Raw genomic sequence first — 14841 nt, forward strand, 5'->3', positions numbered from 1 at the left:
TAAAGACTACGCAAAGTGAAGAATTTAAAAGGTTCAAGAAGATGTTCCAGAAACGAACACGAACACTTATCCCTGGACCAGATGATAAAGAAGACGAAAAAGAAGGAGAATCGATTGTTATTGGTGACAAACGAACTGTACTGCAGACTCTTTTGAGTTACATTCCCAATATGCGATCTTTAGGACTTATCTCCGGTTCGGAATACGGCGTCGCGTTTTCTATCAAACCGTCATATTTGTTAATATTATTCAATTGTTTTTATATTGTTTTATAATTTAGATTTATTATTTATTAAAGTTTAATTTTGTGGAAATTATTAAAGTTTTTTATGATTAAAAAATTAATTACACATTTTGCTATTTACTTTGATTAACGAGAAAAATAGTTAGGATAAATTTAAACATTTCTAGTATTCCATTTCATTAACTAACTAACTTTGTATATAATATGAAGAAATAAATATAAAAAGGGAATAGTTTGTTTAAATTAATAATGTGCGGTCGAATGATATTTTTATACAGCATTCTTCATTAACCACAAGAAACAGAGCAGTTTGCCCGCAACTTGTTTTTATTATTGATTTTAAAATACACATGTATTACAAAGATTGAAACTTAAAACAGCTTAAGTGTATGATTCTTTAATTACGCGCGGGTGCTCTAACAAATTTAATAGGGTCTAAAGGCGTGCCTTCATAAAGATATCACTAACTAATATTAGTTAAATATTAATTAATCGTAATTAATATTAATTACGATTAATTACGATTAATTAATATTAATTAATACTAATTAATGTCAAAATTTACATTGATTTATAGTACGTCCACAAATCTGATCGACAAAGTTTATTTACGATGTTTCTTACACTGTAAAGTCAGTAACATAATTCTAGTTAAACCGTTGTCGTATACACAATTGTTCCGGTATAATTATGTAGAGGTGATTGAGGTGTTCAGATTTAGGGCAGTGTTAGTAACTAACGCGTCGGCGTCACTCCGGTCATCGGCCGTCGCGACCTGTTAACGTTTAACGTTATGTTATAGCAGTTATAACGTATTATCGTTTTAAATAACTAGACAAGTACAATTAATAGGTAGTTTAATTTTATATTTAAATGCAACGCAAATGAGAACATTGACCAGTTAGCTTTATATATCAAAACTACGATAAAGCTTCTTCTCGAAAAGACCATATGTAATATATTGAAACTAACATGTTATAACGCATATTTCTGTAATATATGATTCTCTTATGATAGTAGAATAGTATCAAGTTGTATTGATTTGACTAAACTGAATATCAAATTAAAAAATTATGGCCGTATAACGGTCGTAAAAGATATCATTGTCGGTACTAGTAAAAAAAAAAAAGTTGAGTAATAAAATTGAAGTTGGATCTAAAAGAACTGTTAAAAATAACGGTTGTCAAATAACGTATAACTCGCGACTTAACATCCCTATTTGCTACGGTGTTGTTGGTCAGTGCGGTATACACAGGCTTTGTGTGCGTTGTGAGCGCGTTAGTTGTTGTCCATTTGTGGCCTCGTCTACAACCCTTTTAATTAAATCAACAATAAAGTAAGCTCAGTGTGTATACTGTTCTTTTGCTTTGGTGCATTGTATAGTTTTCAATTAGTCTGTGATTTATTTAACGGAATATTGTAGAGGTTCGTAGATGTACGTAGATGGTGCTACGACATCTTTCTGATCTCAAAAATGTCATTTGTGTTATGACGCTGTATGATATTTTCATTTCTGGCTGTATTTGTATTTAGTTTTAAATTAATGTGCTATGTTTTTTAATGTATTTTGTTAAAAATATGTTTACCAAATGGTTTTCGGTTTAAATAAACTTGCATTAAGTTTCAAAACATAAATAATAATAATGCTCATTTATTGAATGACTGTGTCGAAAAAAAAAATTATGTGTGACTGAATATATCTAATAATTCTTGATTCTATTTTACAATAATTAGTACTTTAAATTGGTTACAATGTTTATTTACAAAAATCCAAATATTTTTGACATAAATTTTAAAATGAATGTTATACATTACCATCGGGAAATGCATTTTAAAATTTTACGTGATTTAATCAGTATTCACAATGGTCATATTTCCAAATTATCCCTAAGATAACTATCAACGCAGTCTTGACACGTGACACATTGAAATTCTACTGCCGAACGTATTATTATTTCCATTTTCAAAGGTTTCGGTACTGGAATTCCACAATCACTTTGTCATACACTGACATAGTAAACAAACAGAATCATTTTTGTCTAGTCTGGTGACAGATTGTCAGTGATTACATGTTAAAATGACAAACGACGCGGGCGGCGGAACTGAGAGCCGAGAGACTCGGGGCTCTTGGCGGAGAGCTGATGACGTCAACATCGAGTTCGGCTTCGGTATGCCGTTGGGTTCTATGTCAGCGCATCCAGCATTCCACTCCGCATGGGACATCGGATGGTGAGTTATAAGCTTATAAGATACTTTATAGGGTTTCAACTGCACACATTTATATTGACATACTGCCATCTCATACAATCTCTTTGAATAATCAGAGACAACTGTATGTATCAATACAAATATGCGGATATGCAAAATAGTATTTGTAATTCTAAACTAAAATGTGAAACAATTTTTCATATTAAACGAGCCTTCAGAGTGAAGATTTTATTTGGTATTTTATTGGTAAGATATAGAAGTTTAATAATATTAAAGAGTTTTTATTTTTTTTATTGTATACTAACAAGCCTTTCTAAAAAAGTAACTTACAGTTTTGTATAATGTTTCAAAACTGTCGAAATATACCTACAAAAATAACGTATCAACTATCTCATTCTTAATTTAAAAAATAAAAACTACCAAATACGCATTTGTGTACACGTTTCAGCTACGAAAATAAACGACTATAAACAACAAGAAATAATGAAATAAACATCTAACTATCGTCTACCGCCAATCATTTTGTTAATTACTATCATAAGTGAATTACTTTGATGACAAATGTAGGAATATTCCCTATTGTATGAAACGTACCGCGAAAAACCTTTTACAAATTGTAATACGTCAACGAACTGTGTACGGTCAATAACCTTTAGTTTAATAACAAAGCGAATAATTGTTTGTTTTGATAATAAATACTGAAATAATTACTAAAATAAAGTTCGTTTATTCAAATGTTTGTGTTGGATTTAACAATGCGTTTTTTATGTGAAGTTGAGAAAGAATTGAAAGACGGAGTCTGCCTGCGCAATATGGAAATCTGCGGACTGTTTTATTATTCACAACCAGACTGCGACAGACTGAGAAAAGATAAAAAGCGTCATAGTATCTTTTTCATGTTTTTGAAATAGGACAAAATCTCAATTCGTCAGAATTTAAACATTTACTGATTTCCTTATTGTTTGATTCTGTTCAATTATATTGTGAAGTTATGAAGTTATTTCAAAGACAATCGAAGGATGACAAAATTTTCTTACAAATGATGGGTTAAAGCATAGCGACAATTCTCACATTCACTTTTTTATCTATAACTAGCTTCTACCCGCGACTCCGTCCACACGGAATAAAAAATAGAAAACGGGGTAAAAATTATCCTATGTCCTTTTCCTGCTTCTAAGCTACCTGCCCACCAATTTTCAGTCAAATCGATTCAGCCGTTCTTGAGTTATAAATAGTGTAACTAACACGACTTTCTTTTATATATAGGGTTTTTCAACAAGAACTTTGTTTTTCAATTGGGGCCACACCAACAACATGACAGTTTTGACATTTAGTTTTTTGACCTATTCGTAGTAGATGCTTTGGCAATTGCTACGATGAATTCAATTTCGCTCGAAAATCGCATTAAAATAATTAAAATCCACTATGAAATTGGTGCAATTTATTGCAAACCAAATTTCCCGAAATTCAGCTGTTAAATGGCCAGCCAGATCGTGTGATTTAACACCACTGGATTATTTTTTTGTGGGGCTATGTTAAGGACAGAATCTATACGGAGCCGATCGAATCGATCGCGGTCTTAAAACTCAAAATCCTGGACGTGATTAACGAAATAGATCCGCCATTTTGCTTTAAAGCAAACTTTGATGAAAGAATCTGTCATCTGACATCTGTCAGCGTGGTTGTGGTGGACATTTGCCAGATATCATTTTTCATTCATAATTGCCAAACTTTCCTCTTCGTAATACAATAAAAATTTGAATCATCTTCATCTAAACTCTTCGTTTTATTTTGTTTTACAAAACAAAGTTCTTGTTGAAAAACCCTATATATAAGATATAAAAAATCGGATATTCATATCAGCTTGGTCCTTGGGTAGTCGATTTCCGTAGCATTAATAGTTGCTTTAGCAACGCTTACAGTTTTCTCATGTAATTCGATCTGATTGCTTCACATCCGGAGTGCAGCGTAGCGCGGTGTGGGTTACAGGCTACGGTGTTAAGTTACGTCCTCGTAGTCGTAGTGCGTTACGCAGTGGTAGCCGTTATTAAGGTTACCCTTACACTTAGACTACGTTTGAGATTTAGTAATGTGACACATTAGAAGCAATTAATTTAATTTGACTCTAAGGGAGAAACACCAAATCAACGCTTTTAACTGTGGGTTTCTGAGACAAAAATCTCCTTTTAGTAGAGCATATTGTTATCTCTGTTTTGTCAAAGGTAATGTGGATCTCAGAAACCAACAGTTAGTGGTTTAGGAGTTTACACTAAGGCATGGTTTATGTAGACATTTAAATGAGTGCATTTTGACTGCAGTTTAATTTGTTGCCTTAACTTGATTTTATTTCAACTTAGCTTTCACTTTTGGTCATCTAATTTATTAGCCGACTTCAAAAAGGAGGTTATCAATTCGACTGTTTTTTTTTCTATGTGTGTTACCGCGAAACTCCGCCCCTGGTGGTCTGATTTTGATAAAAATTATTTTAATCGAAAGTGCTTGCAGATGGGTCCCATTTTTTTTTAATAACTAGAAGACCAGTAGATTTTGAATTTAGCTTCAAAATGTGTTGCGGAAATTTGGGACATTTTGGCTTTCAGCGCTTATAGGTAACATGTTCAGGAAAAAGCTTTAAGACGTTAATGAAGTTGTAAAAAATGTTTTTTTATAAATCATCAAATGTAGTTAGTTATGTATTCAAGAGTCGTGAGTGACCTGCTTTCTTTTGACCTTACAGATTTATATTTCGCGATAACGACCAATAATTATTAGATGCGGTTATTTTACAGAAACAATGTAAGTTTGTGTTTTTATTTAGAAGGCGAAAAGAAAAATTATTTCTAAAAGCTAACGTACTTTATTGTATTAAATAATATTTAAATAAATTACAATATTTAGCAAAACATATTATCATATTAATATTATAGATGCGAATGTTTAGATGGATGGATGGATAAATGGATGGATCTATGGATGTTTGTTAGAAAGTATCTCCGGAACCGTTCAACGGATCTTGATGAAATTTGACACAGATGTAGAACATAGTCTAGAATAACATATAGGCTACTTATTACGTTTTTTTTAATTTCGCGCGGACTTAGTCGCGGGCAAAAGATAGTAATAAAGTAAATGAATTTTTACATCTAACGATACATTAAAACATCTATTTTTTAATTAATTTATGGTAATGTAATTAAGCAGTGTTAACACGCTCGTTGTCTAGACGCGTGAATAACGAGCGAGGTGCATTGCGATGTGCAATAGAAATATTGCTGTTTTAATGTACTAGCTGTCGCCTGCGATTCCGTTTGTGCGGTATTAAAAAAAAACTTAATTAATGGCCTATGTGTTCTTACAGACTATGTTCTACATCTATGTCAAATTTCATTAAGATTCGGTGATTCGTTCTGGAGATACCTTCTAAGAAACATCCATCCAATTGATTTGGTTTAATAATTTTGTTTAGCACAACTAAATACAATGTAAATCTCGGCATTGAAGTATTCGTTTCTTAAAATAAGTGAAGTAACGGAGTGGCTTAGTCCTTTTGTTATTATAAAATTTCTTATAATTATTGTAGAAATTGTATAAATGCCACTTAGTGGCAAATGTTTGGATATGACTAAAATAAATTTCTTATTTCTATAACACAGGTGTAAATTATATGTTTGTGTTGTTCATAGGCTTTGAGAATTTTCTCATCCATCTTGACATACATGCAGTGACCTCAAAACAGCCTCAAGGACCATCCACTCTGCTATTTCCCTAAACATTTTTCGAAGTCAAAAGGTACTACGTATATTTTTTATGTCAAATTATATTTAGGTAAGGTCATAACGTTCGAATTTCAAATAGCCAATTTCCTTTTATCATCAGAGTAAAACATTTGCGTCCTGATTAACCCATTTCGCGTTCGAACGAAAAGGTATGAATCATCATCCTTCCACTGCAAAAGATTGGGATAAGTTGCCGGCGTCAGTTTTTCCGTCCAAGTACGACGTGGGGCCCTTTCAGAGTAGAGTGAATAGGCATTTACAAAGCTAGCGCGTACCATCTTTAGATCACATCATCACTTTATCGGGTGGGATCGTGGTCAAGCTCTAGATTTTTCAATATAATAAAAATAAAATTTGGTGTTGCTCATTAGAATAATTCAACATCAGAGAATCTTTCGTAAGTTTTGACTGGCTCAATAAATAGGCGACACTTATCCGTGAATTGTACAATTTAATTCCAATAAAAGAGTAAGTATAGTCTAGTAAAAGAAAAAAATAGTACGAAATCGTGGATCCACGGCTATTGTAGCGCTCCATACGTATTTTGGATGAACTAAGTTTCCTTGTTACCTGATTTAGAGAAACATTTTTAATATCTTGTATTTATAATTTTTCTTTTAGTACAGTTAAGACTTAACGACCAGTATTACAATGTTAACTATTATATTTAATTATGTAATAATTTCCCGGTCACAATGTTAGTGAAGGTCGGGCACAGTCCTTGAGCTTGTATGCGTAATATGGTTATCAGATTTAGGTCAGGGCTGCTGGGTGCTGTAGCACGGGTTTGACAACAAAATGCAAGGGATACAAATACAAAAAAGTTTGAGGATTTTTGTACAAAAAACACTCGAAACAAAGTATAAAGTTTGAAAATGTTGATGTTAAAATTTAGTTTCTTTGTTCATAATCTGTGACATTTCCAAGCCAATTATTTCTTGAGTTGTGGTTGTGGAAGTTGGTAGGCGGAACATTTAACTGTTCAATGAAATACCCATACAACTGTTATCTCTGTGTTTCCAAAGTAAATGAAATAGATGACCATTCTTATACCAATAGTTTAGTGTTGTCTTTGCTGTTTTGCATTTGTTTAGTTTTATGGTCACTGTGATGTAAGGGATTATTAGTTATAAGCTTGCGTAGGTGTAAATATTGCTGTATACAGAGATTTATTTATATAAATAGCCATTATGATTGTAAGCCAATAATTTAATTTAACGTCTCGAAGACGGTCAGCGCGGTCGAGTTATGTAATATTTTATAACATTGAAATAATTATAAGCCTTTATGTGGTTTTAATGACGATTCGAAAAAAGAACACTGGTAAATGGTTATTTATTTGCCAATCGAGAATTCTCCATTAAAAACAAATGCATGCAAGTGTTGCCACTTTACAATGTGGAAATCATCAAATAATAATATTCCCAATTTATTTACTTCACTGTTAATCTTTGTCACTTGCCTTTGTTTTGCCTTTGCCTTGTTTTTGTACAAAGAGTACATTAACATTTAATACAATCATCGTTAAGTCCACTTTATGAAGTCGTCAATTTATTTTGATCAAAGGTCTCGAGTTTGTTTCAATGGAGATAATAATGTTGTAGGCGGTCACGCGTCTCCTGCCTGGACAATTCTACCTCGTAATCTTGTTGAAGATCTTCCTAATTGCTTTATTTTGGTGCTGTCTGAAGGTCAATAAGAATCGAGATCTAAAAATATACTGACTTTAATTTGTAACTTGACTTTTTCTTGGTAAACCAGCGTTGGATATACATAGGATACAAAAACCGAAGAAAGCATGAATTGATTTTGAAGGAAAGGAAGTGAAATTAGATGTGACGGCTGAAATGAGAAGTGTGGAAAAGAAGTACACACAGTGCCGAACCTCTGTAAGGAAAAGAGGAAGAAGATGACATACTTATCGTTGGTTTTTGAGACCAAATATATCACCCGTCTCGTTAACAAAACAGAGGTAACGATATGTTTTATACAGGGATTTCGGTCTTAGAAACCAATGATTAATCCTGTAAAAATTAGGCTAGTAAATAAACATTGAATTGAACCCCAACAATGTACTTTCAGCGAATTTAAGTCACGTCAAAACATCTATAAAAATGAATGAACAAGACTTATTGTCAACAGAATAGAAGTGCAGTCAACGACCTTTGACACAGTTTCGGCGCCACCTGTCACTATTCCCTTCCACTCAATGGACATATATGTAAAGTTCAATAACCCGCTTTGATACACTATCCTGCAATTACCAATCGATTTAACATCGATAGGTCTATCTATTCTAGTCATTGGATGTTTGAATAATTATGTAGTTATAGAAATGACAGGAAGTGCAAATTTAAGATGGTCTGTCCTGATGTCAGTTTTTTACTGCGTACAAAGGAAACCCTGGGCATTTTTTGACTGACTTCTACTTTGATTCGACTTTTGTGTGTTTTACCGTGAATTTTCACTGTCGAAATACTTGTATAATAACATGTTGTCATCTCATCCATTCTCTTAAAAAATCAATAAAAAAAATATGTTCTTGTAAAAGTTTTTTGGGCCATGAAAACCAACGGTCAAACAAGTGAATTCCTTTGCGATCATACCTAACTTCAATTGTCTCGACACTCTTGATACTCGCAAACAAGGACGAAGTACTTATTTATTAATGCCTCTGAAATACGAAACGAGGTCAATTGGTAAACTCGTTCAACGACACGAAAACACCCAAAACCATCGCAATGACCTTCCGATACCAACTTCCATTTGCGCTCGACCTTCTAATGTCGTGACCTTTTTAAATTAATACATGAACTACACAAAGGTGAAGTTCTACCACGCATGATATTCCAAAACGCAAATACAAAGTTGTCCGACATAGAGCGATTGTGTTTTCCGCGAATACGTCGCCATAGCAACCGATTCAAAACAGGCCTGTCATTCAGTAGCCAAATTTCCCTGACTGTCCGGTTGAAAGAACATTGACATACTTTCGATATTAGAAAAATTATGATAATTTACACATCAATTACAGTGATTTAGTTGTATTAAGAACAGTCGGACTTATGTTGGGTCGAGTTTTGAGACGGAATATGGATTTCGGGTTCGGCGACTTCCTATTTCCGAATGTCACTGGCTTGCGACAGTTCTTTGAAAGGGATCCTCATATAGGGTGTGTACTTTACAGTACTATTTCTCGTATATCCTTATCAATATAATTTAGTTCAAAAACGGTTTGTTGATGTGTTCAAAAATGACATGCATCTCTTTTTTTTTATTTCCATGAAAAAAACCCCACCTCATTTTAAGTCAGGAAGATCAGATCAGGTGTCCTTTAATTATAAACAGAGGAAAATTTCTGATAAAAGACACGTACAATGATAAATCGAGACGTATTGACAAATTAATTACAAGTAAGCTTCTTGATGTGCGCATTTATAGTAAAAGCGAACCTTCAAGGACTCGAGACACAATGAGTGAGCATGTTTTATCACCAACATTTGTTTTTTCAGTCCATCATCAAGCTTCCATCAGATGGCACGGATGATGGACCGTATGATGACGGAGAGTTTGCAGCCGTTCGGATTCGCTCGGGTGACGGCGCGCCGCTCTAATAGCGACAAGGGACAGGAGCCACCGCGAGATGGTCTACGCAGCGAAAAAGGAGCTATGAAGAAAGATAGGAATAGACCAGACACGCATGCTAGCAATGGCACCCGACATCCACCCACACAAGGTATATAAAAGACTCCTGTATTGCAAAGAAGTAAGGTTAAGATTTCTGTAAAAGATCCTTTTCTATTTTTACATCAATATACGCTCGTCAAATATAGGTATTCGCCTTTTTGTCGAAATCATTGTATCTTATGTAGAACGTTCCTTTCAATTCTTTCGTAATGAAAATGTCATTGAGATAATCACAATAACATTTTAATTTTATTTAATGAGGCTAACTTCTTTTTTATTATTGTTTCCTATTGTATATATTTTTTTACTAACGAAAACATTTAATTTCATAAGCGATTTTACGTTTCCACATTTTTAGATGGAGTTGTAAATGGATTTTTTTTAGGTTAGTTTAAGCAAAAGATAGTTAATTCCATAAATAAATGTACAGATTATAGTAATATGAGCTAATTACTTATTGTTTAGTCGTCAGGCCGACTCAAGCGACTTCATTCCAAGAATCGCCATTAGACCAAGTGAAGCAGGCGGACCCTACGACTGAGAAGTGGGCGGGAACCCTTCGCAGACGAGACCCTGAGATTCAGCCGACATTGCCCTCTATCGTCTCTCGGAAGACGTCCACCGCTTCCGCAGTAAGCAGCGGAAGGAAATGTCGATCAGTGGAAAGAATTCCAAGAGTAAAGAGGCAACTGGCTCCAATCAAACCGATTCGAAAGACCGATGGCACAACGGATGGCGATGTCACGATCTTGGAGAGAGACGAAAAAGTATTTGACACGAGCGGCTACGAATTGCATCTAGTGGAGACTTTAGAAAAAGATATACTTCAGAAGAACCCAGATGTACGCTGGAGGGATGTTATTGGATTGGACGATGCGAAGGCGGTACTGCAAGAAGCAATGGTACTGCCTCTTGTAATGCCCGATTATTTTAAGGTTAGTTTTGTCAATGTAAATGAATATAAAATAATTATAATTGCATATTTACAACGATAAACTCATCGTGTGAAAGGAACTTGGCAGACATTCATATATTTTGTAGAGCTTTTTTGTAACAATGTCGTAATGGGTCGCGTGACGGCTACGTATGCCATTTTTCATTACGATTGTAGAGCGATATAGATATGGGCGATCAATATTGAAGTCTATTAACATTAAACACTGACCAAGATTTACTTGTAATGTTTTGAGTAAAGTCTTATAATTCTTAAATCTTGTGAGGTTTAGCAATATTTTGTTCCTCACAAGAATAATGGCGCTAGTCCCATAGAGCCAAGGAGGTTAATATACACACACACAACTTACGCCTGTAAACCAGAGAGGTAGGCAGCGATCACAAACCTACATGCGGCGTGGCCAAACGAACCTTTGCAATCCACTTTTCGCCATTTTAGGACACGGAACGTGATGGGTGGCGAGCCGCGTTGCCGTCTTTTTCTCATGGGAATTCACACATACCTTTGAATTTTCTTTTTGCTGATATGTGCGGGTTACATCACGATGTTTTCCTTCACCGTAAGAACGTCGAATAAATGTACATACGTAAATCGAAAATCACATTGGTACATGGCGGGATTCGAACCCAGGACCTGCAAATTAAAAGTCAAGTGCTTAACCCCTGAGCCACCGATGCTCGATGAGGTTAATATAATACAATAAAAATTTAATTAATATCTTTCTAGGGTATCCGTCGTCCGTGGAAGGGCGTGCTACTGACGGGCCCGCCGGGCACGGGGAAGACGCTGCTGGCGCGCGCCGTGGCCACTGAGTGCCGCACCACATTCTTCAACGTATCCTCCGCTACACTCACCTCCAAGTACCGCGGTGACTCTGAGAAGCTTGTGCGACTGCTCTTTGATATGGTTAATATGTTTTTTATAACTTTTCTTAATTTAAAATCCATACCTCATAATATCACCACTTTAACATTTAAAATACTGGCTAAAGTGACATTCTAACTTTAGTTTTTGTCAAAGAAGTACAAAACGAGCAAGAGGTTGACCTTTTGTTGTTAATACTCGGGATTGACAGAAAGGGGTGGGGATAAGATCTGGGTAGATTTTTCCATAGATAAAATGTTACATTTAAATCTTTACTTCATTACCTTGTTTTCTGCGATCTCGCACTATCCGATTGAGTGGTACTAGACAACTCATGTTCCAGCTTGTGTTGCATTACGTTGTGTTTTTGTGTTGGCAGGCGTCGTTTTACGCGCCGAGCACCATCTTCATCGACGAAGTGGACTCACTGTGTGCGGTGCGTGGCGCCGACTCCGAGCATGAAGCATCTCGCCGATTCAAAGCTGAGCTGCTCATACAGATGGACGGACTCGCCGCTATATTGTAAGATGTTGTACTTTATGCACGACGAAAACTATAATAGATGCAAAAATGTAGTCAAAAACTGATGTGGTATGTCCATTGGTGTCTAACACAAGGTTAGTGATTGATGAATATGTAAATTTCCAGCAACCAAGATAAAGTGGTGATGGTGCTGGCAGCAACCAACCACCCCTGGGACATCGACGAGGCCTTTAGGAGACGCTTTGAGAAGAGAATATACGTTGGCCTTCCGGATGGTAATAGTTTCGATGCTCAATGTTTTCTATACGTTTGAATTTAATGTGTTCTTCTAAATGTCTATCCTTATATATTTTCAAAGGTTTTAGGACATAATGTGGGAGTAAAGACCACTAGACACCTTCGTAGCTCGGAGTGGTTTTACTTTCATTGTATCCACGTCCACGTCGAGTTGATGTTGTCCACTAACATCGTTGTCAATGAATAAACAGTTTTCAACAATACTGCCTTAGATCATTTTATCATTATGAATTCGTTTTGTCACAGAAATAACAAGAACGAAACTCCTCAAGCTTTGCCTCCGCGAGGTGTCGCTCACAGAGGACGTGGACTTCCAGGAACTGTCGGAAAAACTCGATGGCTACAGCGGCTCCGACATCTGTAACATATGCCGGTAATAAAAATAAACCTTCATACAAGAGTTATATTTTAAACAGCTCCACTCTGATATTAATTTTGTCTCTTCCCACAGAGACGCAGCCATGATGACAATGCGCCGAAAAATTGCGGGAAAAAGCCCCGATCAAATACGTCGGTTGAAGCAATCCGAACTTGAGGCGCCCGTGTCCAAGGACGATCTGAACGCCGCCATAGGGAAGACGCGGCGCACCGTCAGCTCGACAGATGTCGCGCGCTACGTCGCTTGGATCCAGCGTCACGGCTGCTCTTAGCGTCGAAGTAAAGCGCTTCGAGCGCTGCTCAGGAGACTGAGAAATTGCTAGAGCTCTCGATGAGCTAGCAAGCGCTTTAAGTCGCTAGAGATGCTGAACTATATGGACTTGTCATTTTGCTTGAAATTTTATATTAACCTCAAGTTTATGGTGAAGAAATATGATTCAAAGTGATTATTTATTGGGACTTATTATGAAAATTAATACTGATTATTGAAGTGAGATGTGTTTAATATTTAGGTGATGGATAATATAAATTATTAATTTTTTATAAGTTATTTATTTGATGCTTTCTTAATAATCATTTTATATTATATGATATATAATATAATTATGAAATTGTTAGTTTTTTTGTTTATCAGATCACATATGGTTTGTATGCGATATAGAGTATATTATTAAACCACTTTACAGATCATTATAACTGTAAACGAATATATCTACCAAATTTTTGTTGCTTATAAAATTATTGTACATAATTATACCCGTCTTTAGAAATAATAATTCAATGCAATAATTATATTTATTATATGTTTCTTTATCATTAAATGTCGTGGGCTTTTGACATAGGATTTAGATTGTAAGCAAATTTAAATTTTCATTGTTTTACAAATTTAAAAAATTCAAACACTTTATTCTTAGTTATTTTGTGTGTAACATAAACTTAACCAGCGTCATATTAATTATATCGAAATGTAGCGATGTAATAAATATAGCATTATATGATATTTCTAATTAAATTCATGTAAATTAAGTATTATGTGATGATTTTATCATAAATCTAAAAGTTATATTTTTGTAAGTTCCATATTATGTTATTGTATCCAATTTTTATTTTGTTGTAGAAGTATTGAGATATAAATTGACAACGCAATCTGATTGCTGATCTTCGTAGTCAGTATGTTCTAGGCATCTTGTAAAACTGCTAAAAAAGCGACCAGGAACCGAAATGAAGCCAAATTTATTATGAACTTGGCCTGGATTTGGTTCGTTCCAGCGAACCATTTAGCTACTAGGCTTAAGAAACCGAATAGAATGTCGCAAACTCTTTTGACTTTAATGTCTCGCACGTTATACTTCGCTTGGTTTCCGGTTCGCTTTCGCGGCTGTGTGGTACAGGTCTAACGATTGTCGTTGTCGCTCTAGAACTAAATGTTATTAGTTTTTAATTAATTCTAGTTACAGTATATTAAAGTAATAATAACATTTACAACGAGGACGGATACGCGTCAATGTTTGATTATACATTTTTTTCTAAGTTGGCAATAGCGAAAAAATCGTAAGTTCGAAATTAAACTATTGTATTTGGATAACATTAGTTTATTTGAAGAATGGTGTAAATTACGTTGTACTCATTATAAAAGTAGAGTATTTTTGTGGCCATGGATTTATAATGCTGGAACATTTGTAATTTTTTTTATCTCTATTTATTTTAAAAAGAATGAGAGATGGAAATATCAAATACAAGTTGTTTCAGCGGAGGAAATCCACAATTATGTACTGTGTAAATTTGTATCGTGAACAAGGACAATTTTAATAAAAGAAGTATTTAAGACAATTGACTTTTTTTTTATTGAGACCATGGTTAAAAAAATAGTTTCAATTTAACATGTTGACCGAAATGGATATCTGCCTCTTTAGGCATAAGTCAAAACTAAATTATGACAGCTCACAAGC

At 34.7% G+C, this 14841-nt stretch overlaps 1 protein-coding gene across 7 annotated transcripts; it reads left to right on the top strand.

Annotated features, from left to right (window-relative positions):
- Positions 1 to 1500: 1500 nt before the first annotated feature.
- LOC106720411 (katanin p60 ATPase-containing subunit A1) lies at positions 1501 to 13398 on the top strand. 7 transcript variants are annotated; one of them, XM_045678882.1, is made up of 9 exons: positions 1501 to 1669; positions 2214 to 2473; positions 9741 to 9964; positions 10381 to 10850; positions 11597 to 11776; positions 12114 to 12256; positions 12383 to 12492; positions 12761 to 12887; positions 12966 to 13398. In XM_045678882.1, the coding sequence occupies exons 2-9, from the start codon at positions 2322 to 2324 to the stop codon at positions 13162 to 13164; spliced, it is 1605 nt and encodes a 534-aa protein (XP_045534838.1). In that variant the 5' UTR covers positions 1501 to 1669; positions 2214 to 2321; the 3' UTR covers positions 13165 to 13398. The 7 variants fall into 7 exon arrangements, with proteins under 7 accessions (XP_045534838.1, XP_045534840.1, XP_045534841.1 ...); XM_045678884.1 differs by having other exon boundaries at positions 2288 to 2473; XM_045678885.1 differs by having other exon boundaries at positions 1501 to 1589; positions 2288 to 2473.
- Positions 13399 to 14841: the final 1443 nt, after the last annotated feature.

The sequence above is a fragment of the Papilio machaon genome, chromosome 8, assembly GCF_912999745.1.
Source record: "Papilio machaon chromosome 8, ilPapMach1.1, whole genome shotgun sequence".
In the NCBI taxonomy this organism is placed as follows: domain Eukaryota; kingdom Metazoa; phylum Arthropoda; class Insecta; order Lepidoptera; family Papilionidae; genus Papilio; species Papilio machaon.

Excerpts from the sequence above, each read along its gene's own strand:
- LOC106720411 (XM_045678882.1), top strand. The coding sequence starts at position 2,322 with ATGACAAACGACGCGGGCGGCGGAACTGAGAGCCGAGAGACTCGGGGC. Across the intron at positions 2,474-9,740 it reads TCCGCATGGGACATCGGATG|TCCATCATCAAGCTTCCATC; the intron begins GTGAGTTATAAG and ends TTGTTTTTTCAG. Across the intron at positions 10,851-11,596 it reads TAATGCCCGATTATTTTAAG|GGTATCCGTCGTCCGTGGAA; the intron begins GTTAGTTTTGTC and ends ATATCTTTCTAG.